Source organism: Bombina bombina, chromosome 2, assembly GCF_027579735.1.
Source record: "Bombina bombina isolate aBomBom1 chromosome 2, aBomBom1.pri, whole genome shotgun sequence".
Classification (NCBI taxonomy): Eukaryota; Metazoa; Chordata; class Amphibia; order Anura; family Bombinatoridae; genus Bombina; species Bombina bombina.
Window position 1 is genome coordinate 131,294,902 of NC_069500.1, and position 27,682 is coordinate 131,322,583.

General features: G+C 38.7%; 1 protein-coding gene across 1 annotated transcript in view; it reads left to right on the plus strand.

Moving 5' to 3' along the window:
* The window catches only part of PARP8 (poly(ADP-ribose) polymerase family member 8), a 550,091-nt gene that overhangs the window by 436,284 nt on the left and 86,125 nt on the right, over positions 1-27,682 (plus strand). Inside the window, exons 15-17 of the mRNA XM_053701262.1 lie at positions 18,356-18,448; positions 20,244-20,369; positions 27,534-27,599. Coding sequence (XP_053557237.1) covers positions 18,356-18,448; positions 20,244-20,369; positions 27,534-27,599 — 285 coding nt within the window. The remainder of the gene's footprint in view (positions 1-18,355; positions 18,449-20,243; positions 20,370-27,533; positions 27,600-27,682) is intronic.

Consider the following 27,682-nt stretch of genomic DNA (forward strand, 5'->3'; position numbering starts at 1 on the left):
TGTAAAAGATGAAGATATTTTTACCTCAGTAGCCGCATTCCATTGCAATAGGAACATTTAACTTCCAATCAGTGTGCTTGTCCTGGGACTTTAGGGAGAGTGCATCTAAGCCTCTGCAGACTGCCCCCTTATTTCAGTTCTTTTGACAGACTTGCATTTTAGCCAATCAGTGCTGACTTCTAGGTAACTCCACTGGAGTGAGCACAATGTTATCTATATGGCGCTCATGAACTAGTGCTGTTTAGCTCTAAAAAACTGTTAAATGCCCTGAGATAAGAGGCAGCCTTCAAATTGACTAAGTTCTTTTGACACACATGCATTTTAGCCAATCAGTGCTGACTCATAATAACCCTACGGGAGTGAGCACAATGTTATCTATATAACACACATGAACTAGCAGTGTCTAACTGTGAAAAACTTTCAAAATGCACTGAAATAAGAGGCAATCCAATGGCTTAGAAATTAGCATATGAGCCTACCTAGGTTTAGCTTTCCACAAAAAATACCAATAGAACAAAGTCAATTTGAAGATAAAAGTAAATTGCATGCCCTATTAGAATCATGAAAGTTTAATTTTGACTAGACTGTCCCTTTAAGTGCAACCTATAACTTTCAACTTGTAATATAAGCGCTATTTACCGTGTTTGCGATATCCATTGAAAGTATAGGTTGTGTTTGAGCGATGTTGCCATGGTAACCCTTATCTGATAAATAGCATTTACCATTGACTTGTAATATCAAGTCACATGCTAATGTTAGTGTGGTCCAAAGATATTGCTTTACTCGTCGCCCACTATAATTAGCATGCCACTTGAAATCTGACCCTGAATATGTAAAAAAAATAATAAAAATATATATAAGTAGCTGACGTCTTTGAGGCTTGAGGTGCTATAGTTGCGGGCATAGCACCCCTAAGTAACGCTACTGGTATTTCATAGTTTTACTCCCAAATATAATAGAATATTACTTGGCAGCTAGAATTTTAGAGGCAACTCATTGACATAACAATGAAGATAAAATTGTATGGTTAAAGATGGAAGCCAAAATGCCTAAACTAACCCAGTATATAAACTATTATGGTCACATAAGGCACATAGATTTAAACACTGGACCAAATTCACCATATATGGTACAGTATGCTATTATTCAAGATGGCTCAGGCTACCCCGCTGTGAGCTAAATTATGAGTGGAGTGCTAGAAGTGGGCTAGAAGTTAAAAGTAAAAGGGTTTTGTTTGTACACTAGACCGACGTGCGCAAAAAGCAAAAGTTAAAATATCGCAATTGCATTAACATATTCCCCATAGGCTTCAATTTAACACCCAACAAGTCATGCAAACATGACATTGTTTAACCGAGTGTGCTAAACCAACATTAAATATGAATATTTCACATTCTATGGTTCTTCCGATCCTCTTCTCCCCAATAGCGGAAATGAACCCGTTATCAAAAGGTAATCCAAGCACCTCCTACTACCATGGAGTGCCATAGCAGTGGCGGAATCATGCCACTGAGAATAGACATACAAAAGAGAACAGAGCAGGCATTGCTAGGGGATTATATGCGTAAAAAAAAAAATCTGATTTTATTGAAACAAAAAGAAGACAATAAAATAAAATGTGAAGCCAAATAGTAGCAGACATACAACAGGCACAGAGTCTGATACGTTTCGTGCCCCCTTATGGGCGCTTATTCATAGACATGACTACGCGTCAGACTCCACCCCTGTTGTCTATCTGCTACTATTTGGCTTCACAAGAGCGCTCATCTTAAGCTTATTTTATTGTCTTTCTCCTGTTAAGTGTAGTCAGTCCACGGGTCATCCATTACTTATGGGATTATATCTCCTCCCTAACAGGAAGTGCAAGAGGATCACCCAAGCAGAGCTGCTACATAGCTCCTCCCCTCTACGTCATATCCAGTCATTCTCTTGCACCTAACTAAAGATAGGACGTGTGAGAGGACTGTGGTGTGTTAAACTTAGTTTTTATTTCTTCAATCAAAAGTTTGTTATTTTAAACGGCACCGGAGTGTGTTGTTTGTTCTCAGGCAGCATTAGAAGAAGAATCTACCTGAGTTTGTCTATGATCTTAGCGGTCGTAACTAAGATCCACTTGCTGTTCTCGGCCATTCTGAGGAGTGAGGTAACTTCAGAACAGGGGATAGCATGCAGGGCCCACCTGCAAGGAGGTATGTGCAGTAAATTATTTTCTAAGGAATGGAATTGACTGAGAAAATACTGCTAATACCGATGTAATGTAAGTGCAGCCTTAAATGCAGTAGTAGCGACTGGTATCAGGCTGATATGTATGTATGTATACTCTGAGGTATTTCTGGGGAATGGAATTTCACTAAGAAAATACTGTCAATATTAAAGTAATATTTGAGCCTGCACTGCAGTGAAAGCGACTAGCAGCAGGCTTATTAATAACACTTCATAACTTTCAATTTTAAAACGTTTACTGGCATGTTAATCGTTTTTTCTGAGGTACTTGGTGATAAAACTTTATAGGCATGATTTTTACCACATGGCTGTCGTTTTTTTTTTTATGCATAAAAACAGTTTACTGAGCTTCCCCAGTGTTGTAGTATGAGTGGGAGGGGCCTATTTTAGCGCTTTATTGCGCAGTAAAAATTTAGTCACAGTCTTCCTATTTCTTCCTCCATGATCCAGGACGTCTCTACAGAGCCCAGGGGTCTCCAAAACTAGTTTTGAGGGAGGTAATCAGTCACAGCAGACCTGTGACAGTGTGTTTGACTGTGATAAAAACGTTTATTATTTCAACTGTTATCCGTTTTGGGTATTAAGGGGTTAATCATCCTTTTGCTGGTGGGTGCAATCCTCTGCTAACTTTATACATTTTCTTTTAAAATTTGGTTGTTTTAACATATTTGGTTCATTGTTAATTCAACTGTGTTACATTTTTATGTTTTCTTAAAGGCGCAGTAGCGTTTTTTATATAGCTTGTAAATTTATTTAAAAGGTTTTTTTTCCAAGCTTGCTAGAGTTATTGCTAGTCTGTTTAAACATGTCTGACACAAATGAATCTGTTTGTTCATTATGTTTAAAGGCCAATGTGGAGCCCAATAGAAATTTGTGCACTCAATGTATAGATGTTACTTTGAATAAAAGTCAAACTTTACATGTTAAAAAGATATCACCAGACAACGAGGGGGAAGTTATGCCGACTAACTCTCCTCACGTGTCAGTACCTTTGCCTCCCGCTCAGGAGGTGCGTGATATTGTGGCGCCGAGTACATCAGGGCGGCCCATACAAATCACTTTGCAAGACATGGCTAATGTTATGACTGAAGTACTATCTAAAGTGCCAGAATTAAGAGGTAAACGTGATCACTCTGGGGTAAGAACAGAGTGCGCTGATAATAATAGAGCCATGTCTGATACTGTGTCACAATTTGCAGAACATGAGGACGGAGAGCTTCATTCTGTGGGTGACGGATCTGATCCAAGTAAACTGGATTCAGACATTTCAAATTTTAAATTTAAGCTTGAGAACCTCCGTGTATTACTAGGGGAGGTATTAGCGGCTCTGAATGATTGTAACACGGTTGCAATTCCAGAGAAAGTATGTAGGCTGGATAAATATTTTGCGGTACCGACGTGTACTGACGTTTTTCCTATACCTAAAAGGCTTACAGAAATTGTTAACAAGGAGTGGGATAGACCCGGTGTGCCCTTTTCTCCCCCTCCTATATTTAGAAAAATGTTTCCAATAGACGCCACCACACGGGACCTATGGCAGACGGTCCCTAAGGTGGAAGGAGCAGCTTCTACTCTGGCTGAGCGCACCACTATCCCGGTGGAGGATAGCTGTGCTTTTTCAGATCCAATGGATAAAAAGTTAGAGGGTTACCTTAAGAAAATGTTTGTTCAGCAAGGTTTTATATTACAACCCCTTGCATGCATCGCGCCTGTCACTGCTGCGGCGGCATTCTGGTTTGAGTCTCTGGAAGAGACCCTTAGCACAGCTCCATTGGATGAGATTATGAACAAGCTTAAAGCCCTTAAGCTAGCTAATTCATTTATTTCTGATGCCGTAGTACACTTAACCAAACTTATGGCTAAGAACTCCGGATTCGCCATTCAAGCGTGTAGAGCGCTGTGGCTTAAATCATGGTCAGCTGACGTGACTTCTAAATCTAAATTGCTTAATATTCCTTTCAAAGGGCAGACATTATTCGGGCCCGGCTTGAAAGAAATTATCGCTGACATTACTGGAGGTAAGGGCCATGCCCTGCCTCAAGACAGGGCCAAACCAAAGGCTAAACAGTCTAATTTTCATGCCTTTCGTAACTTCAAGGCAGGAGCAGCATCAACTTGCTCCGCTCCAAGACAGGAAGGAACTGTTGCTCGCTACAGACAGGGCTGGAAACCTAACCAGTCCTGGAACAAGGGCAAGCAGGCCAGAAAACCTGCTGCTGCCCCTAAGACAGCATGAAGTGAGGGCCCCCGGTCCGGAAACGGATCTAGTGGGGGGCAGACTCTCTCTCTTCGCCCAGGCTTGGGCAAGAGATGTCCAGGATCCCTGGGCGTTGGAGATCATATCTCAGGGATATCTTCTGGACTTCAAAGCTTCTCCTCCACAAGGGAGATTTCATCTTTCAAGGTTATTTGCAAACCAGATAAAGAAAGAGGCGTTTCTACGCTGTGTACAAGACCTCTTACTAATGGGAGTGATCCACCCAGTTCCGCGGTCGGAACACGGGCAAGGATTCTATTCAATCTGTTTGTGGTTCCCAAAAAAGAGGGAACCTTCAGACCAATCTTGGACTTAAAGATCCTAAACAAATTCCTAAGAGTTCCAGCGTTCAAAATGGAAACTATTCGAACCATCTTACCCACGATCCAAGAGGGTCAGTACATGACCACAGTGGATTTAAAGGATGCCTACCTTCACATACCGATTCACAAGGATCATTACCGGTATCTAAGATTTGCCTTCCTAAACAGGCATTACCAGTTTGTAGCTCTTCCCTTCGGGTTAGCTACGGCTCCAAGAATCTTTACAAAGGTTCTGGGCTCTCTTCTGGCGGTACTAAGACCGCGAGGCATAGCGGTAGCTCCGTACCTAGACGACATTCTGATACAACCATCAAGTTTCCAATCTGCCAAGTCTCATACAGAGTTAGTTCTGGCATTTCTAAGGTCGCATGGGTGGAAGGTGAACGTAGAAAAGAGTTCTCTATTGCCACTCACAAGATTCTGTAGAAATGAAAATTTACCTGACGGAGGACAGGTTATCAAAACTTCTAAATGCTTGCCGTGTCCTTCATTCCATTCAACACCCGTCAGTGGCTCAGTGCATGGAGGTAATCGGCTTAATGGTAGCGGCAATGGACATAGTACTCTCAGACCGCTGCAATTGTGCATGCTAAGTCAGTGGAATGGGGATTACTCAGATTTGTCCCCTCTGCTAAATCTGGATCAAGAGACCAGAGATTCTCTTCTATGGTGGCTTTCTCGGCCACATCTGTCCAAGGGGATGCCCTTCCGCAGGCCAGATTGGACGATTGTAACAACGGACGCCAGCCTTCTAGGTTGGGGCGCAGTCTGGAATTCCCTGAAGGCTCAGGGATCATGGACTCAGGAGGAGAGACTCCTTCCAATAAACATTCTGGAATTAAGAGCAATTTTCAATGCTCTTCTGGCTTGGCCTCAGTTAGCAACTCTGAGGTTCATCAGGTTTCAGTCGGACAACATCACGACTGTGGCTTACATCAACCATCAAGGAGGAACAAGGAGTTCCCTAGCGATGATGGAAGTCTCAAAGATAATTAGCTGGGCAGAGTCTCACTCTTGCCACCTGTCAGCGATCCACATCCCAGGCGTGGAGAACTGGGAGGCGGATTTTCTAAGTCGCCAGACCTTTCATCCGGGGGAGTGGGAACTGCATCCGGAGGTGTTTGCCCAACTGCTTCATCTTTGGGGCAAACCAGATCTGGATCTCATGGCGTCTCGCCAGAACGCCAAGCTTCCTTGTTACGGATCCAGGTCCAGGGACCCGGGAGCGGTACTGATAGATGCTCTGACAGCATCTTGGGTCTTCAACATGGCTTATGTGTTTCCACCTTTCCCGATGCTTCCTCGATTGATTGCCAGGATAAAACAGGAGAGAGCATCGGTGATTCTAATAGCGCCTGCGTGGCCACGCAGGACCTGGTATGCAGATCTAGTGGACATGTCGTCCTGTCCACCATGGTCTCTGCCTCTGAGACAGGACCTTCTGATTCAGGGTCCTTTCAAACATCCAAATCTAATTTCTCTGAGGCTGACTGCATGGAGATTGAACTCTTGATTCTATCAAAGCGTGGATTCTCGGAGTCAGTGATTGATACCTTAATACAGGCTAGGAAACCTGTTACCAGGAAAATTTACCATAAAATATGGCGTAAATACTTACATTGGTGCGAATCCAAGAGTTACTCATGGAGTAAGGTTAGGATTCCTAGGATATTGTCTTTTCTACAAGAAGGTTTAGAAAAGGGTTTATCTGCTAGTTCGTTAAAGGGACAGATTTCAGCCCTGTCTATCCTTTTACACAAACGTCTGGCAGAAGTTCCAGACGTTCATGCTTTTTGTCAGGCTTTGACTAGGATTAAGCCTGTGTTTAAGACTGTTGCTCCGCCGTGGAGCTTAAACTTAGTTCTTAACGTTCTGCAAGGTGTTCCATTTGAACCCCTTCATTCCATCGATATCAAGCTGTTATCTTGGAAAGTTCTGTTTTTAATGGCTATTTCCTCGGCTCGAAGAGTCTCTGAGTTATCGGCCTTACATTGTGACTCTCCTTATCTGATTTTTCATTCAGACAAGGTAGTTCTGCGTACTAAACCTGGGTTCTTACCTAAGGTAGTCACTAACAAGAATATCAATCAAGAGATTGTTGTTCCATCATTGTGCCCTAACCCTTCTTCAAAGAAGGAACGACTTTTGCACAATCTGGACGTCGTCCGTGCCCTGAAATTTTATTTGCAGGCAACTAAAGATTTTCGTCAAACTTCTTCCCTGTTTGTCGTTTATTCTGGACAGAGGAGAGGTCAAAAAGCTTCGGCTACCTCTCTCTCTTTTTGGCTTCGTAGCATAATACGTTTAGCCTATGAGACTGCTGGACAGCAGCCTCCTGAAAGGATTACAGCTCATTCTACTAGAGCTGTGGCTTCCACTTGGGCCTTTAAGAATGAGGCCGCTGTTGAACAGATTTGCAAGGCTGCAACTTGGTCTTCACTTCACACTTTTTCAAAATTTTACAAATTTGACACTTTTGCTTCTTCGGAGGCTGTTTTTGGGAGAAAGGTTCTACAGGCAGTGGTTCCTTCCGTGTAAAGATCCTGCCTGTCCCTGCCGTCATCCGTGTACTTTTAGCTTTGGTATTGGTATCCCATAAGTAATGGATGACCCGTGGACTGACTACACTTAACAGGAGAAAATATAATTTATGCTTACCTGATAAATTCATTTCTCCTGTAGTGTAGTCAGTCCACGGCCCGCCCTGTTTTTTACGGCAGGTCTAAATTTTAATTAAACTACAGTCACCACTGCACTGCATGACTGGATATGACGTAGAGGGGAGGAGCTATGTAGCAGCTCTGCTTGGGTGATCCTCTTGCACTTCCTGTTAGGGAGGAGATATAATCCCATAAGTAATGGATGACCCGTGGACTGACTACACTACAGGAGAAATGAATTTATCAGGTAAGCATAAATTATATTTTTTTTTGTTTCAATAAAATCTGAATTTTTTACGCATATAATCCCCTAGCAGTGCCTCCTCTGTTCTCATTTATATATATCTATATATTTATACCTATACAATCATGTATATATGTGTATTTATATGTATATATATGTTGGTTTTTGGAGATTTTAATATTGATTGGCTGAATCCAAAAAATAATAGTTGTTGCTCGCTGTTTAAGTCTTTGCAGCTAACGCAATTAATCTCCTCCCCAACTCGCATAAACATCAAAAGCCATAATCACACCCTGCTCGATTGGATTCTCTCCACTGACCACTGCTCAGTGTACTGCATGCATAAAATAAAGGCAACTAAATCCTCTCCCAAGGTTAAAATCACCAGGTCCTTCAAGTTTGGAATGTACATGCCCCGTGTAAGGTGAGAGTAAAAGGAGCACACTTGAATTGGATCACAGCTGACCTCATTCAAATGTACCAGTTTCAGGATTCATTGTGGTCAAAGTTCAAGCATACTGGCTCTATGAATAATCACTGTGTATATAGACAATGGCGAAATATATGCACTAAACAAACAAAATTGGCCAAGGCCCAATATTTCTGTGAAAATCTAAACAATAACATATCAAACCCTAGAAAGTTTTGGAAACTCATAAATAACCTACAAACTCCACCAATCCACTCCCAACCCTCCACTGTCAATGTGGACAACCAAACCCTGCAACTCCCCTTAGAAGTAGAAAATGCCTTTAACAATTATTTTGTCGGATGCTCCACCACCCTGATTGACAAACTAATAAATGACACGCATCCTGAAACTACAAATGTGGATCAGGCCCCATTAAATCAGCAAAAACCCAATATAGAGAAGTTCAATTTTTGACCTGTACCCAACAATGTCATTAAGAAACCCCTTAATAATCTAAAAATGAAAAACCAGTCTGGACCTGATCAAATCCCAGCAATGCTGTTGAAGCTCAGTGCGCCGGCAATTGCTAAACCTGTCACAACCCTAATTAACAAATCCTTGGTGTCTGGATACATACCCAAACTTTGGAAGACTGCAAGAGTGCCTATCCATAAAAGTGGGGAGCCAACCTTGGTTTCTAACGATCACCCAATATCATTGCTCCCAGTATTGTCAAAAAACTTCCATACACAATTACGTGAATATTACCAACAATCTAACTATCTGACCCCTGATCAATCAGGATTTCACACGAATCACTCCACTACAACAGGCCTTAAGAGAAATTCAGACATGGAATGATGTGATAATCAGGGAGGCCGACAAGGGGGGCAATATAGTTCTTTGACCCACCATTATGTACATCAAAGAGGTCGCGAAGCAACTAAAAAACAGACAGTGCTATCAGAAGTTTTTTAACAATCCCAGTGAATCATAATAACATTTATAGTAATCTTATTAAAGAAGCTGAAAGTAAGGGAATAATTAACTCTGATGAAACAAAATTTCTCTCAACCAAAGAACCAAAAGTTGCAACCTTCTATCTCATTCCTAAGATCCATAAAAACATTGATATTCTGCCTGGCAGACCTATTGTGTCAGGCAATGAATGCCTGTCTGAATGTGCCAGTCAGTATGTGGACAATAGACTGAGGAAATTTGTGGAAGCCCTACCATCTTTTGTTAAAGACACTATGGAGGTATTACAAAGACTTGATAACATCACAGTAAGAAAAGAAACATGGCTGGTAACCACGGATGTTGAATCCCTATATACCTCCATAGAACATAACAAGGGTCTCCAAGCTGTACAATTTTTCTTAGAGCAAGAGTCCCAGGAAGATCCTACTCATGACAAATTCATCCTCCAACTCTTGGAATTCATACTCAAATTCAACTTCTTCCCCTTCGCTAATCAGTTCTACCTACAGGTACAAGGCACTGCAATGGGCACAGCATGTGCCCCGACGTATGCAAACCTATTCTTGGGGTGGTGGGAGAGACAGATTGTATTTTCTGATACCCATACAGTAGAGACAGATCAAATACCATTATGGATTCAGTATATAGATGACATCCTGTTCCTATGGGAAGGAAGTAAAGAAGATTTAGAGATCTTCTTCCAAAAATTGAACGAGAACAATCTGAACATCAAATTAACGTATACAATAAGTCAATCCAAAACTAATTTATTGGACTTAACTATATTTAAAGATATAGCTGGTAAAATCCAAACTAACCTGTACAGGAATCAAACCGCCACCAACAGCTTACTACACAAAAACAGTGCACATGCCCCTGGCACCAAGAAATCTTTGCCTGTAGGTGAATTCCTCTGAATAAGGAGGAAATATAGTGAAATTCAACTATTTAACCAACAAGCTAAAGAACTGGAAACTAGATTAGTGGATAGAGGGTACAGTAGAAGAAGTATCAAAAAGGCAAAATCTCGAGCCTTACGCATGAACCGTACAGAACTACTACAGAAAAAAAACAAGAAAAAGGATAAACATACCAGGCTAATATTAACATACAATCCACAAATTCACCTAATAAGTGCAATCATGAACAAACATTGGCACATACTGACGATGGATCAAGATCTGAAACCAATTGTGGGTGATAGAGTCCAAATAGGCTATCAGAGAACACAAATTATAAAAAATATGGTATCCAGCAGCCAATATCTGGTGGGCAAAACTTAAACGGCAGTCGTTCCTGGCTCTTTCCCATGTGGCACCTGTTCTATTTGTAATCACATCAAAAAGACAAACATGATTCAAGACCGTTTTTGACATACACTCAAAATGAGAAATTACATTAGCTGCTCTACGGAAAGTGTAATATATGCACTACATTGTAGTTGCTCTAAGATCTTTGTGGGTATGACCAGCAGGAAACTGCGCATTAGAATTCAAGAACATATTAGAAATATTAAGGATGCCGCTAAAGACCATGAAGATGGCAAAATTATCTCCTCTGTTGCATCTCACTTTTTATTATACCATCATTCGAACCCTAGAGACCTTAAATGCCAGGACATTGAGAAAATCTCCTTTGGAATTAGAGGGGGCAAACTTGAACCAGCTCTTTTGAGAGCCGAATGTAGATGGATATATTTACTGAATTGTGTCCATCCCAAAGGGTTTAGCAAACAAAATAACTATTACTGCTTCCTATGAAAATGTACTCTTATCTTTATTTGCTAACATACCAATAATTTGTTATAATTACAATTGTCCAGGATTGGATATATTTTCTAAAATCAGCACTGGGTTTTGTCACTTCACTTATATTGGTTCACTGTATTTTGCTTCAACTCATATTTAAAATAATGAGTTTTGATACAATCAGCACTTTGCTGCACTATGACAACACCCCCCTCCCCCCTTGTTTTTTTTTTCCACATTCCCATTTACTACATTTTATAATTCCACTAGTTCATAACCACATTTTTACCATCCCATTTACCACACCTGTGCCCCTCACCCCACCCCCCACCCCTTTCCCCACCCCTCTTCCCATGAATGTAATAGTCATGTATATATTTAGGTACTAGCATGGGAACCCTGAATGCACTGCCCTATTGGGAGTTAGCCCCACATTTGCCCTTGTTGCCCTCCTCCCTTAACCCATGATATTGGACATGTATGGTGTTCACCTTTAGCTGATATTGGTATATTGATTTCCTGTTATGAGTAAAACCCAACATAGAGATTTGGGCTGTTCCACTTTCCTTGTGAAATCTTGCACAATCAGCCTATAGAAAATAATAGAGCGTGTTCTACAGGATATAGCACAAGATGATATATATTAGTGCATATTCAGATTGGAATACATCATGTATATATAGGATCCTTTTATGACCAGTGTATAATGTTGAATCAAATGATTAAATACATAGGGAATTAGATCCTCACTTCCATCAGTAATAGTATTAAGAAATCCCCTATTTTAAATTCCAACGATATAACATACAAATTAATTCATGATACAGTTGCCAGGCAACAGTGTTGATACATTCGACTGAGTTTGGTCTGTCACACACACCCTAAATAGACCTATCATATAGACCGCAGTAGGGGCCAAACAGGTGGGTAAGATAATCCAAACGTCAGAAGGATATTCAGCCTATAAATGTCCAGTATGAAGGCGACCGCCCCACCTTTGACAAAGCCGAAGGGCGAAACATGTCAGGGCAAGCGGGGAAGTGTTGTCGCTTTTTTTAATTTGCAGATGTGTAAATGAGTGTTACCTTCTCTTTATAATTTTAGTAAATTCCCATGAGATAGAAATAATTTTAGCCAATGGCTGACGATTTGTGTCGCCGTATATAGTATTAGACTAACAATTGGCAAAAGTAGTTTCTTTTGGGGCTGATCACACTGTCGGCGGAGCTGACTTTCAAGTGGGGGATGGCATAGTCGATTATAAACATACTTTTGGAATTTATTACACAGGCCTGTCTCCGATTTACTAGAACCATCTGTAAAGGCAACCAATGATTAGTGCTGTTGCCGAATTTATATCTTAACTTAAGCGTGAGAGGTGGAAATTGAGGCGTCTAATAATAAATATATATATTGAGTTTAATCTTCTTATGTGCTACATAGTTAGTAATATCAGCAACAATGCTACTATATCCTTCATTTAAGAATACAGCATTAGTGTTACCGTACTAAGTATTTGACTTACACTTAGCTCTAGGAATCTCCCCAGGGGGTGGTGATTTAGTTGACACTGCTGATCTTTGATTGTGAGACTGAACAGTTTATTATACACCTACCACTCAGAATGTATTATACGGTTCCACCGTATTTCTCACTCACCTAAAATTACTGTTAAAGCATTAACTGACTATTGCTATAGCTGAATTATAACACAATAGTGAGAGGTGAATAGTGAAACGGTGAATAATAATAAACTTATACATTGAGTTCTATCATTTTTATGTGCTACTAAGTCACCATATAAAACAACAGCATTATTATACCCTTTATTAAATAACACACAGCTAGATTACGAGTTGTGCGTTAGGGTAAAAAAGCAGCGTTAAGAGGTCCTAACGCTGCTTTTTTACACCCGCTGGTATTACGAGTCTTAAAGGTTTAGGGTCACCGCACACTTCTTTGGCCTTACTGCAAAACGACTTACGTAAACTTTTTTCTATGGGACTTCCATAGCGCTGATATTACGAGTCTGTCCTGGTAGGCCAAAAAGTGAGCGGTACACCATCTTCCGTTAAGAGTCCTAACGCATTTAAAAGTCAGTAGTTATGAGTTTTATGGTACAACGCCATAACATAAAACTCATAACTAAAGTGCTAAAAGTACACTATCACCCATAAACTACCTATTAACCCCTAAACCGAGGCCCTCCCGCATCGCAAAAACTAAAATAAAAATTTTAACCCCTAATCTGCCGCTCTGGACACTGCCACCACCTACATTATATTTATGAACCCCTAATCTGCTGCCCCCAACATCGCCGACATCTACATTATATTTATTAACCCCTAATCTGCCACTCCCAATGTCGCCGCCACCTACCTACACTTATTAACCCCTAATCTGCCGCCCCCAATGTCGCCGCCACTATAATAAACATATTAACCCCTAAACCGCCGCACTAGAAAAAATCCTATTGGCTGATTGGAACAGCCAATAGAATGCGTGCTCAATCCTATTGGCTGATTGGATCAGCCAATAAGATTGAACTTCAATCCTATTTGCTGATTGCATCAGCCAATATAATTTTTTCTACCCTAATTCCAATTGGCTGATAGAGTTCTATAAGCCAATCGGAATCTAAGGGACGCCATCTTGGATGACGTCACTTTAAGGTACCTTCATTCTGTTTTAGTCATCGGATGAAGAGGATGCTCCGTGTCGGATGTCTTGAAGATGGACCCGCTCCACGCCGGATGAATAAAGATAAAAGATGCCGTCTAGATGAAGACTTCTGCCCGTCTGGTGGACCAGTCATGCCAGGCTTGGATGAAGACTTCTGCCCGTCTGGAGGACCACTTCGCCCGGCTTGGATGAAGACGTCTCCCGGTAAGTCGATCTTCAGGGTGTTAGTGTTAGGTTTTTTTAAGGGTGTATTGGGTGGGTTTTATTTTCTAGATTAGGGTTTGGGCGGCAAAAGAGCTAACTACTCTTTTAAGGGCAATGCCCATCCAAATTCTCTTTTCAGGGCAATGGGGAGCTTAGTTTTTTGTAGCTAGTATTTTATTTGGGGGGTTGGTTGTGTGGGTGGTGGGTTTTACTGTTGGGGGGTTGTTTGTATTTTTTTTTCAGGTTAAAGAGCTGATTACTTTGGGGCTATTAGTAGTTTAGTTTAGGCTAGGGTTTTTTTTTATTTCGGGGGGGCTTTTTTATTTTAATAGGGCTATTAGATTAGGTGTAATTAGTTTCAATTTCAGTAATTTGTTTATTATTTTCTGTAATTTAGTGGGGGGGTTTGTACTTTAGCTAATTTAATTTAATGTAGGTAATTGTATTTAATTTAGTTAATTTATTTAATTATAGTGTAGTGTTAGGTGTTAGTGTAACTTAGGTTAGGTTTTATTTTACAGGTAAATTTGTCTTTATTTTAACTAGGTAGTTATTAAATAGTTAATAACTATTTAATAACTATTCTACCTAGTTAAAATAAATACAAACTTGCCTGTAAAATAAAAATAAATCCTTAGATAGCTAAAAATGTAACTATTAGTTATATTGTAGCTAGCTTAGGGTTTATTGTACAGGTAAGTATTTAGTTTTAAATAGGAATAATTTAGTTAATGATAGTAATTTTATTTAGACTTATTTAAATTATATTTAGGTTAGGGGGTGTTAGGGTTAGGGTTAGACTTAGATTTAGGGGTTAATACATTTAGTATAGCAGCGGCAACGTTGGGGGCAGCAGATTAGGGGTTAATAAATGTAGGTAGGTGGCGGCGATGTTAGGGCCGGCAGATTAGGGGATAATAATATTTAACTAATGTTTGCGAGGCGGGAGTGCGGCGGTTTAGGGGTTAATATGTTTATTATAGTGGCGGCAACGTTGGGGAGGCCGATTAGGGGTTAATAAGTGTAGGTAGGTGGCGGCGACATTGGGGGCGGCAGATTAGGGGTTAATAAATATAATGTAGGTGTGGGCGATGTTGGGGGCAGCAGATTAGGGGTTCATAAGTATAATGTAGGTGGCGGCGGTGTCCGGAGCGGCAGATTAGGGGTTAATAATATAATGTAGGTGTCAGCGATGTCGGGGGCGGCAGATTAGGGGTTAATAATAAGTGTAAGATTAGGGGTGTTTAGACTTGTGGTTCATGTTAGGGTGTTAGGTGTAGACATACATTTTTATTATTTCCCCATAGGAATCAATAGGGCTGCGTTACTGAGCTTTACGCTACATTTTGGGGAAATCGTGCACGAGCATGTTACACCAGCTCACCGCTGACTTAAGCAGTACTGGTATTGGAGTGCGGTAATGAGCAAAATTTTGCTCAACGCTCACTTCTTGTCTTTTAACGACGGGTTTCTGAAAACTCGTAATACCAGCGCTGCATGTAAGTGAGCGGTGAGGGAAAACTGCTCGTTAGCACCGCGCAGCCTCTAACTCAAAACTCGTAATCTAGGTGACAGCTTGTTCAATTCCGATATGATGTTATAGGGCCTGTTCTGGAATGTGGTTCCCTTTTTTAATAAAGAAGTCTATTGGGGATTATTTGACTTTATGGTAGCCAATCACAGGAATTTTTTTGATCCACTTAGTTTTTGTTGTAATATAACACTGCAATTGTGGTGCCAATAGCCTATCATCTATAACCAGTATAACTCGTTCTGCCACTTTGTGCTACAATGTAACTACAGGACCCACTATTGTGACATGCTAAAAGAACTAAACTGGCTGTTGCTGGAATCCAGACGCACCCTCCATCTTTCCTGTCTTGTGTTTAAGAGCTTTTCTCGGAAGATCCCACCCTACCTGGGCAGAATGCTCTCACCGGTTATTTCCACCTCCTATAACCTCCGATCCAGCACCAGCACATTATTTAGTCTGCCTCAATTCAAAAAGAAAGCAGCTCGATCCTCCTTTTCCTACAGAGCACCACAATTATAGAACAACCTCCCGCACTTTTCAGACCCAGGACATACTTGAAAACGAGAGAAATCTCAATGTATCCTTCCTGGTAAAATATTTTATAAATAAATGTATAAATAAATAAATATATATATATATATATATATATATATATATATATATATATACATTGTACCAAAACTTCTAGCGCAATTAATGATCGAGAAGAAGTGTTAATTAGCACTTCACTTGTAATCTGGCCCTTAATATTTAGTTCAAGCACCTTCTCAGAAACCAGAAAAAAAGTCTAATTAGAAAACACATGACATCATATGATTTTAAACATTAGGTTTATGAAAATCACTATAGCAACACAGGCTCAGAGTGGAAAAAGATTAACTTTTAATCTAAAAAACTTAATCTGTGTAAACTATTTGTTCAGCAGGAAGTTTTATGATATATGACACAGTAGTAAAACATCTAACTATGCTTTATTTTGGGATTCATTGCTTTTCTGTTGTTTTTTATTCAAGTATTTACATTAAATATTTGTTAAATTAAATTTTTCAAACACATTAGTTTAAATGCTTCACAGCACCTTTGCTTGAGCATGGAAGTTCTTAGGTTTCCAAATGATGTACTCAACGGGAAAACAAATCACTGAATCCAATTTCCTATCAAATGAAGATACTTGAGAGTCTCTAATTCTGGATTCACTATCCCCTTGAAGAACTTTGTATACTCAGTAGAGAAAGGTTGATTAACATAAAAGCATTGCTATGTCATTCACAATTTGAAACAATAATCTATTAGTTTATTACTATACAAATGTGTTGTGGTGGAATGTAGCATTGTTGTAAGAGGTTAGAGAGGTGAGGAGTGTCATACTAGGTCAGAGATCACAGACTGTGGTTAGCGATGCACCAAAAAAGATATAATCCTTAAAGATCTTCACACCAGCTAAAGGCTCCAAAGTGTTTGGTTACTAAGAAATAGTGCATGTGCATTTAATATCCTACTTAGCCAAAAATATGCTCAATAATTGAAAAACTCAATTCACAATGTCTATCATGCCTAAAGATCTTCTACCAGATGGTTGGCTTTCATGGTCATTGGCATCTCAATATTATTCTCAAGGTAGTATAATCTAAATGATAAATGATAAATCAAATAAATATAATAGAAATGTGATAATAATATCAACAAATAATGTAACTAAGTTATGATGATTATATTAACATAGTTTAAGTTCATATATTAGGAAGATATGCTGTTCCAAATTGCAGTCCAATGCAACAAAAACATCCGTTGAATCTTCTGTTTATATCTGAACTTGTTCCTGTTGGAAATAATGCACAGCATAACTCCGTAATTTAGATGATTCCATTTTATTAGCCTTAGAGGCCCATTTATCAAGATCTGAATGGAGCTTGAGGGCTCGTGTTTCTGGTGAGTCTTCAGACTCGCCAGAAACAGCAGTTATGAAGCAGCGGTCTAAAGACTGCTGCTCCGTAACCTGTCCGCCTGCTCTGATGAGGCGGACAGAGATCGCCACAATTCAACTCGATCGAGTACGATCAAGTTGATTTACACTCTCCTGCTGGCGAATCTGCAGGGGGCGGCGTTGCACCAGGTGCAATGCTGAATACGGAGAGCGTATTGCTCTCCACATTCAGCGATGTCTGTCTGCACTGATCAGGTCCGACAGACATTTGATAAATAGGCCTCTAAGTATCAACACTGTGCCCACATAAATGTCCGAAAAATAGGAACAAGGAGTTAGAAACTTTCAAAAATAAACATGGATTCTGTAGATGGAATTCTTCTATCCACATTTATTTTTAGGAAATTTCTAACAACTTATTCCTACTTAATCCTATTTTTGGAATATTTATCTGGGCACAGTGTTGATTCTTAAAATTTACCACCACTGCAGGCGGACAGGTTCACAGCAAAATTTATCATAGCACAAGAGCACCAATTGTGCAAGAGCAGGGAATGTCAATCACAGAAAACAAACAAAGTGTTGCGGTAATTGATCTCGCCACCTCTTAGGTGGCAGAGAGGAAAAAAGAGGCAGTTTTTGATTATAAATATATGGCAGCATGCTCGCTTATGCAAACCTGCTCCACATAGTTGTAAAAGCTGAGAACGCAGCTTAATAAATTTACCCCTCATTCACATTTTTAGTGTTCTATTGTTTATATTTTAATTGCAAAATTAAGCTGGTGTGTTTTTTTAATTTATTCATTGTTGTACACAGACTTTATGGAATGCAAATGCTGTTCCTACTGCAATATCCTCCCCTAGTGTAGCTTGCACCTTCTATAATTGTTTATGAGTGTATTCATATTAAAGGAGTAATTCCATTTGCTGTATAAGATCTCCAGTGCTGAACTTTTATGAATAAGTTGTTAACTCAGTAAATCAAATTTGTTCATTCTTTTAGTTGAAAAGGAAACCTTAATTAAACATTATTGCTAACAGTAAGCCATTCTTATTTCATGCTGTGAGTGAATGTTAAAACAGCTAGAACTTATAATGTAAAGTTTATTCAAATTGCATTGCAAACTCATACAAAATCATCTTCTATGTTTCTTTTGATAGCCCACTGTGTGTGAAAGGGAGCTGTGTGTATTCGCTTTTCAGACACTTGGTGTAATGAATGAAGCTGCTGATGAAATTGCAACTGGCGCTCAGGTACGTCAATAGATATTGATTATACCAAGGATTTTTTAGGGATGTTGGGGACCCCCTGGGATCAGCTGCAGGTATCTTGCAGAAATAGGGCAGAGCTTCTATAATTGTTTCATGTTATTTATGTTTGAAGTTAAACCCTTGAACCTGAAATGTGTTTATACATTGTATATTCCATAGATAAATGGAATCAAATGTGGGTGATTCATATACAAAGCAACATATTTAAATCTGTGAGCATATATCACCTGTTTAAAAAACAATGGCCTAAAGTGGTAAGCACTCATGAGGCTGATGAGGGGTGTCATTGTAAAGGTGGGGGAATGTTGGAAATTTGTTGAGCATCACTTTACCTATCATCTATAGCATTTCCTTAATAGGTGTTCTTTCCATTTACATCTGTAGTTGTGTGAGGTGCCCATTAGATAAAATATAGCACACCAAAGAAAACCGCTAGCAACATAGACAAATATTAATTGCAACTTAATGGTAAAGCAGCCTCGCTGGATAGAATGAAAGGTTTGGCTGTGAGCATTCTTGGGCATGGTTGGGATTTTGCACCTATACAGGGGAGCATGCAGAATTCATAAAGACTTTACTGGCCTTGTGAAGGGCTGTGTGTTGCTATTTCAAAGATGACAAGGTTGTCTCTGCTATTGCTCTCCATATTCAGCGAGGCGTCGGATCAGGTCCACAAGACCTTTGATATGTAGTCCTCTATAACTGTTTTTTTTGTCATGCTAGAGTGCATTTCAACAAGAGAGATTTTTTTTATTTCATCTGAAGCTTGTTCTATGCACCGATAGGTGAATGGTTATGGGATAAATATTACTCCATTGTTCATAATGAAACTTAAAGGGACATGAAACCAATATTTTTTCTTTCATGATTCAGGTAGAGAATACTGTTAAAACAAAAAATAATCCAATTTAATTCTATTATAAAATTTGCTTTATTCTCGTGCTATTCTTTGCTGAAGTGAAATCTAGCTAGGTAGCATACTCATATCTGGAACACTACATGACATGAAAAGTGCTGCCATCTAGTGTCCTTGCTAATATATAACATTCTTTGCCAAACAGTGCTGAACACATGTGCACGCTTCTTACCATTATAAACAGCATTGCCATTAACTTCCTGCTTTTAAACAAAGGATACCAAGAAAACAAAGAAAATTTGAAAATAGAAGTAAACTGAAAGTTTTTTTTTTATTATTGTATGCTCTATCTGAATCATGGAGGAAAAACTTTGAGTTTTATGTCCCTTTAACTTACAACTTGCGTAAGTGGTGAGTGACGGGCACAAATCTTTATGAATTCCACATTTCAGTTTAATTTTGACTTTCATGTCCCATTAATAAGGCTGAAAATCATAGCTGATTTATTGATAGCATAATGTAATAAATAAACATATAATAGAGATAAAGGGGCCCATTTATCATGCTCAGTATGGAAAAGACTGCATGAAATTAACCCGATTTGGTTGATTGACACCCCCTACTAGCGGCATTCAGACATTTCATAAATCGGCCCCAAAGAGCTTAATCATGCTTTAAGTACCCTTATAGAGAAATATTTTAAATAATTTATAAAATTGTTACTGTTACTCTTTTCAAATGAATGATGAGATTATCACAAGGAATTTAAGTGCTTTATGTTTGTTTTTTGTTTTTTACAATATTTATTGTCTATATAAAACATTTTTTTTTCTTTATAATCTATTGTTTAGAATTACAATCCTTACTACTCAATATAAATATAAAATATAAATATATTGAACTATTTCTTCATATTTACAGGTGGTAGATCTTCTAGTTTCAATGTGCCGGTCTGCATTGGAGTCTCCAAGGAAAGTTGTTATTTTTGAGCCATATCCTTCAGTGGTTGATCCCAATGACCCCCAAACCCTGGCCTTTAATCCAAGAGTATGTATCTTATATTGTTACAGTGTATTACCAAATAATACATGTTACTTTAAAGGGACAGCTAATGTGATTAAGCCTCTAATAGTATTCTGGATGTATAATTTATAAATAGAAGTACATTTTGATAAAAAAAAAAAAATCATCTGTGAATGTTTGTCCCAGCAGTCTCTCCTGGCTGACAATGAGAAGTTTACTGATTGCACCTTCCAATTATTACAGTGCATGCTCTTGGTCCAAGGCTGTGTAACTAGCTTCTGCATAGTCACTGTGCACACATCCACGGTTCCATCCACAACACTCAAGTAAACAGTGAATCACAATTGCAATTCATGGTTTAAGTGAGTGATCTGGGTATCAGTAGCATCCCATGCTCTGAAATAACACTGGAGATATTTAAAAGATGTATACTAACAGTTCAGTAATAAGATCTCCGTGAAATGAATCAATGCATTTATACAAATCCAGAGTCTACAAGTCTTTGGCTTTTATTAAAATCAATGTTATTATTTTTTTTTTTTCTGTAGAATAATTTCCACTATTAAAATGTAGTTGTTATTATATAGTTAATAATATATACTCACTGGCCACTTTATTAGGTACACCTTGCTAGTACCGGGTAAGACCTCCTTTTGCCTTTAGAACAACCTTAATTCTTCATGGCATAGATTCAACAAGGTGTTGGAAACATTCCTGATTCATTTGGTCCATATTGACATGATAGCATCACGCAGTTGCTGCAGATTTGTTGGCTGGACATCCATGATGCTAATGTTCCGTTGCACCACACCCCAAACGTGCTCTATTGGATTGAGATCTGGTGACTGTGGAGGCCCTTGGAGTACAGTGAACTCATTGTCATGTTCAAGAAACCAGTTTGAGATTATTTGAGCTTTTTGACATGGTGCAATATCTTTCTGGAAGTAGCCATCAGAAGATGGGTACACTGTAGTAAAAAAGGGATAGACATGGTCAGCAACAAAACTCAGATAGGCCATGGCACGTAAAATATGCTCAATTGGTACTAAGGGGCCCAAAGTGTGCCAAGAAAATACCCTCCCACACACACACACACACACATCATTACACCACCAGCACCAGCCTGAACTGTTGATACAAGGCAGGATGGATCCATGCTTTCATGTTGTTTACTCCAAATTCTGACCCTACCATCTGAATGTCGTAACTGAAATTGAGACTCATCAGACCAGGCAACGTTTTTCCAATCTTCTATTGTCCAATTTTGGTGTAGCCTCAGTTTCCTATTCTTAGCTGACAGGAGTGGCACCAGGTGTGGTCTTCTGCAGCTGTAGCCCATCTGCTTCAAGGTTTGACATGTTGTGCATTCAAAGGTGGTATTCTGCATACTTTGGTTGTAACAAGTGGTTATTTAAGTTACTGGTGCCTTTCTATAACCTCAAACCAGTCTGCCCATTCTCCTCTGAGGTCTGACATCAACAAGTCATTTTCGTCCACATGACTGCCGCTCACTGGTTATTTTCTCTTTTTTGTACAATTCTCTGTAAACCCTAGAGATGGTTGTGCGTGAAAATCCCAGTTTTTTAAATACTCAGATCATCCCTTCTGGCACCAACAACCATGCCCCATTCAAAGTCACTTAAATCCCCTTTCTTCCCCATTCTGATACTCATTTTGAACTTCAGCAAGTCATCTTCACCACTTCCAAATGCCTGAATGCATTCAGTTGCTGTCATGTGATTGACTGATTAGCAATTTGTTTTACCAAGTAATTTAACAGGTATACCTAATAAAGTGGCCGGTGAGTGTATATATGCTGAGCATAAAGGTTATTTTAATAATCTTAATAATTTCACACAATATTAGATCTTATACCCACACAGGAGATCAGCTTCAATAGCTTGTTGTCATTATGGCATTGAAGGTTGTTAGTGTGCACAAAAGCTGTAAATTAATTAGCTTGGATTCAAAATGAATTTCTTGTATGAGACAAAATCGTAGTTATTTTATGGAGCAGTTTTAATAAATTGAAAAATGTTATGTAAATCTGTGTTGTAACATATCATATGAATAGCAGAGATTAGTCTATGTAGATTATTCTTTTAGTGTAGGTCATATAGTAAACCATAGCTTGTATTGTAGACAGAAGGATATGGGTATTGTAAAGCACTAGAACTGTAACCTTAAAAGGACACTGAACCCAACTTTTTTCTTTCGGGATTCAGATAGAGCATGAAATTTTAAGCAACTTTCTAATTTACTCCTATTATCAAATTTTCTTCATTCTCTTGATATCTTTATTTGAAATGCAAGAATGTAAGTTTAGATGCCGGCCCATTTTTGGTAAACAACCAATAAAAAAGTGCTGTCCAGAATTCTGAACTAATAAAAAAGCTTAGATGCCTTCTTTTTTTAAAGGGACAGTCTACACCAGAATTTGTATTGTTTTAAAAGATAGATAATCCCTTTATTACCCATTCCCCAGTATTGCATAACCAACACAGTTATAATAATATACTTTTAACCTCTGTGATTATTTTGTATCTAAACCTCTGCAAACTGCCCCTTTTTTCAGTTCTTTTGACAGACTTGCAGTCTAGCCAATCAGTGCCTGCTGCCAGATAACTTCACGTGCACAAGCACAGTGTTATCTATATGAAATACGTGAACTAATACCTTCTAGTGGTGAAAAACTGTTAAAATGCAATCTGAAAAGAGGTGGGCTTCAAGGTCTAAGAAATTAGCATATGAACCTCCTAGGTTAAGCTTTCAACTAAGAATACCAAGAGAACAAAGCAAAATTGGTGATAAAAGTAAATTGGAAAATTGTTTAAAATGACATGCTCTATCTGAATCATGAAAGTTTATTTTGGCCTAGACTGCCCCTTTAAATAAAGATAGCAAGAAATCAAAGAAAAATTGATAATAGGAGTAAATTAGAAAGTTGCTTAAAATTGCATGCTCTATCTGAATCACGAAAGAAAAAAGTTGCGTTCAGTGTCCCTTTAAAGCAGTGGTAATAAATTCTCCCCTAAGAGTTTAGCATATAATAGAAAAAAGGGATGTATACTTCAAATGAATAAAGCTATACAAAAAAACACTGCGCCCCTAAAAGGCTAAAGGCTATATAAGGATAAATATTATGTGTTACTTACAGATATATACCTATGTCAGAGATCAAACCAAACTTACATAGGCCACTATGTTAAAAAGTTAAAGAGATTTAATAATACATCCTTATGTTCTCACATACATACTAAAATATATTTTGAAAGCGAAACAATCACAATAGATACAATATGTTACTGGAGCAATCTGTAACCTAAAATTTCAACAAGTATCAACGAGTATATGAGAAATAACAAATGTATATATATATATAATACAAACACAATCTGTATATTAGAAAAATGGGAAACCAAAGCCGTTCTCCAAGATATCGTCCTTGCAGTGGTAAATCTGTAAAGGAGAAGGAGATATTCCTGGTGAAGTTAGTACGGACAAAAACTCCAAGCCCTGCACACTTAGAACTACTCACAGGATTACTGATCTTTTAGGCATTGAGAGCACTAATGGCTCTTGGGATGTGGATATCCGAAGTAGAAACCTGAGCAGTCCTCGCTGATGCGACTTCTCCTAGTGCTCGCTGATGACCTCACCGTAGTCGGTGAAACAGTGTGTACTCCCATAGGTAGAACTGGAACGTTCATCACGCTGACCGCCAATACAATCTCTCCACTATAGACATCACTGGGGAGGAACCTGCTATTCAAGGTGTTAAGATCACTATACAGTCTCTTATATTCGCATACTACAGATGCTCCAAAGGCTAAAAGTAGTAGCTTAAGTATGACTTCAGTGACTTAAATACACCAACAACAGGAATAGAGTAAAAGTTTTATTTAAAATACAAATCAAAATAGAGCAACACGTTTCAGCCCCTTCCAGGCCTTTTTTGTATAGCTTTATTCATTTGAAGTATACATCCCTTTTTTCTTGTATTGTAGACAGGTCATATCTGCACTGTTAAGGACTCAACAGAGATGTTGTTATTCAGAACTCAAAAGATAAGAGAAATTGAAAAGCAACAGGGGCGGATCTACCATTGGTGCAGCAGAGGTGCAGTGGCACCAGGGCCCAAGTTCTTGGGGGGCCCATAGCAGCCAATCTATACATAGGTGTGTGCAGAATTCATGTGTATATCCTAATGCAGGGGAGACTTTTATTGGTGCAGGTATATCTATCTAGCTATCTATCAATACTATTGCTTACTACTGAGTAACCTTTTGGGGCCCCAAAACTGTTTTGCACCAAGTCCCTCTGTTGGGTAGGCCCTCTATTGCAGGTAAATGAGAATAAAGTTGGATTAACTGCCAACATAAGCTTGTGTTCTCCTTGCATACCCTGATTATGTATATGTCATCTTAAACAAACAACTGTTTTAAAGAGGATAAACAGTGGATCAAAGCGCTTTTTTTTAGCAGATTCTAATCGTGAATATAAAGCCACTTTGAACACTAACATTAAGAAATAGAACTCCTCTTGTGCATTGAAGTGACAAAAAAACTCATAATGATACCTTATGATATTTTACTTTTTATGATACTTACTGCATACAGAACTGTGTGATAAACGTAAATTATTATATTACAAGACACTTGCTGTATTGTTACTATAGGAAATAGATAGTGGGAGTTTTGCTTGTATGTTGGTTAAGAGTTCTGTTAAGATGTTAAAAGGAACATAACCACAATTTTCTTTCTTTAATGACTAGATAGACTATCCAATTTTAAACAACTTTCCAAATTACTTCTTTTACTAAATTTGCTTCATTCTCTTAGCATCTATTTTTGAAGGAGCATCTATGCACTATTGGGAACTAGCTGAACACATTGGGGCCTATCTATCAAGCTCCGAATGGAGCTTGATGCCTCGTGTTTCTGGCGAGCCTGCAGGCTCGCCAGAAACAGCAGTTATGAAGCAGCGGTCACAAAGGCCGCTGCTTCATAACCCTGTCCGCCTGCTCTGAGCAGGCGGACAGGCATCGCCGGAATTCAACCCGATCGAGTACGATCGGGTTGATTGACACCTCCTTGCTGGCGGCCCATTGGCCACGAGTCTGCAGGGGGCGGTGTTGCACCAGCTCTGGTGCAATGCTGAATACGGAGAGCGTATTGCTCTCCGTATTTAGCGAGGTCTGACAGACCTGATCCGTACTGTCGGATCAGGTCCGCCAGACTTTGTTAAATAGAGGCCATTGGGTGAGCCAATGGCAAGCATCAAAAATATGCAGCCACCAATCAACAGCTAGCACTCAGTAGTGCATTGCTGCTCCTGAGCCTACCTAGGTAAGCCTTTCAACAAAGAATGCCAAGCAAGCAAAGCAAATTAGATAATAAAACTAAATTGGAAAGTTGTTTAAAATTGCATACTCTCTCTGAATCATAAAGTTTAACGTTGACTTTACAGTCACTTTAAGCATTTAATAGTCAAGTCATGAAAATAATTTAATTAAACATATTCAATAGGCACTTTAGATTGAAATTAGCCTGAACTGTACCCATATTTAGAGAAATTTAAGGGGCAGGAAACTTGAGCCATTTTGAAATGCCAGTAGAACCCTTTTATATGTATCAGTTGTTCTGTTTATTTATTTACTTTAAACAACAGTAATAAAAAAATATAGACCTGCATATAATCCAGTGTTAACACAACTACAGGAATGATTAGATTTCCGTCAACTGATAAGAAAAAGCGTGTGAGCAATGTTAACTAATTTGCTGTATAAAATGACATTTAACCTTAAAGGTCAAAAACATTTGTATTTTTTATAAACTAAATTATGACTTTTTCAGAGACAACTGAAGTTTGGTATTGATTTGTTTTCCATTAGAACAGACACTGGAAAGACTCTAGAGTCACTTAAGAAGAGAAGTCTCAGGAGGGCTCAGCAATACAACCTACACTAGCTGAAAGCTTTCAGAAATAGGCTACTATTCCGTCTTCTTTTATAACAGGATTCTATAGTCTTTGAACATAAATCAAAGGTATTATCTGCTCACTCTGCATGGGCTGCTCAGGTCTAAAAAAAAGCCTTAAATGTCTGCTGGAAATCTTTTGGTTGAGTACCTTAAAGCCAGTAAATTCATTGTGCTACAGTGTAAAATAAGAGAGCTGTGTAGGTCTGAACCTCTAAGAATTTAACTGATTATTATTTTATACAGACGACAAAACATAGTAGCCACATAGTTAAAGGTTACAGAAAGGTCAATATCGAAATGTGCATGGGTGCATTTCAATTTCAAATAGAAGCATTTTTGCAATAAACTTCCAATAGTGAAAATGCGTCTGATAAAATGTATGACAGGTTCAGTGGCATACGCACATATGCTATGTGTGATTAGAAAATCAGGATTCAAACACCATGCCTGCTAAGAGATATGTCAATGATGTATATTCCATCAGTAAAGGTTTGGTGTTTGAATACTAGTGCACAGGGCACTAACCGCATATGTGTATATGACGCTGAAAAACAGTAATGACTTCCTTCATCACTACCAAACTGAACCTCACTATCACTTTGGACACCAGTCCCACTCACTGCAGCTCCATAGACCCAATCCGACTAATCCCAGTTCCACTAAACCCTAAAACCACTAGCCCTGCCCTTACTTTTCCTGTCCCCTCTAACCTTGGCTCCACTGACCCCCTACCATATCAGACCCCTCTACAGATGCATGAGCCCATCTAGTGCCCAGCGGACCACCTGACTCTGACCAGTGCTTAAGCACAAAGACGGTTTCTACCCTCCTCCACGATTCTAGGTTTGCTGTTTATTTAATTCCTTTGACTGCCCAGATATGTCTCTATGGCTGGTCAATCACATTCTCTTAAAACCCTGGTCCTGTTTTCTAGCTTGAAAATGTTCAGAGCTATGTTATAGGGAAACAAATGAGAATCACAGTACAAATATATTCAAATAAATAAAGACTTTGATTTCACCACTACATTCACCAGCAAACTAAATAAAATAAAGGTTTGTATAAAAGTGGAAGAATGTTTTTAGTCTGAGTTTGATTTTATGTGAATTAGATACATAACATATTTATATGAGAAAACATTACAGAACATTTTATTTTCTATTTTTAGTTTACAGATGTCTAATAGCTATTTGTCTTTATTTAACAGAAAAAGAATTATGATAGAGTCATGAAAGCACTAGATAGTATCACTTCCATCAGAGAAATGACTCAAGTAAGTAGATATTATGTTAATTATTAGTCTATTACAGTACTCTCTTCTGAAATGTATGTGTGTTTAAATTAAGTAATATGTTT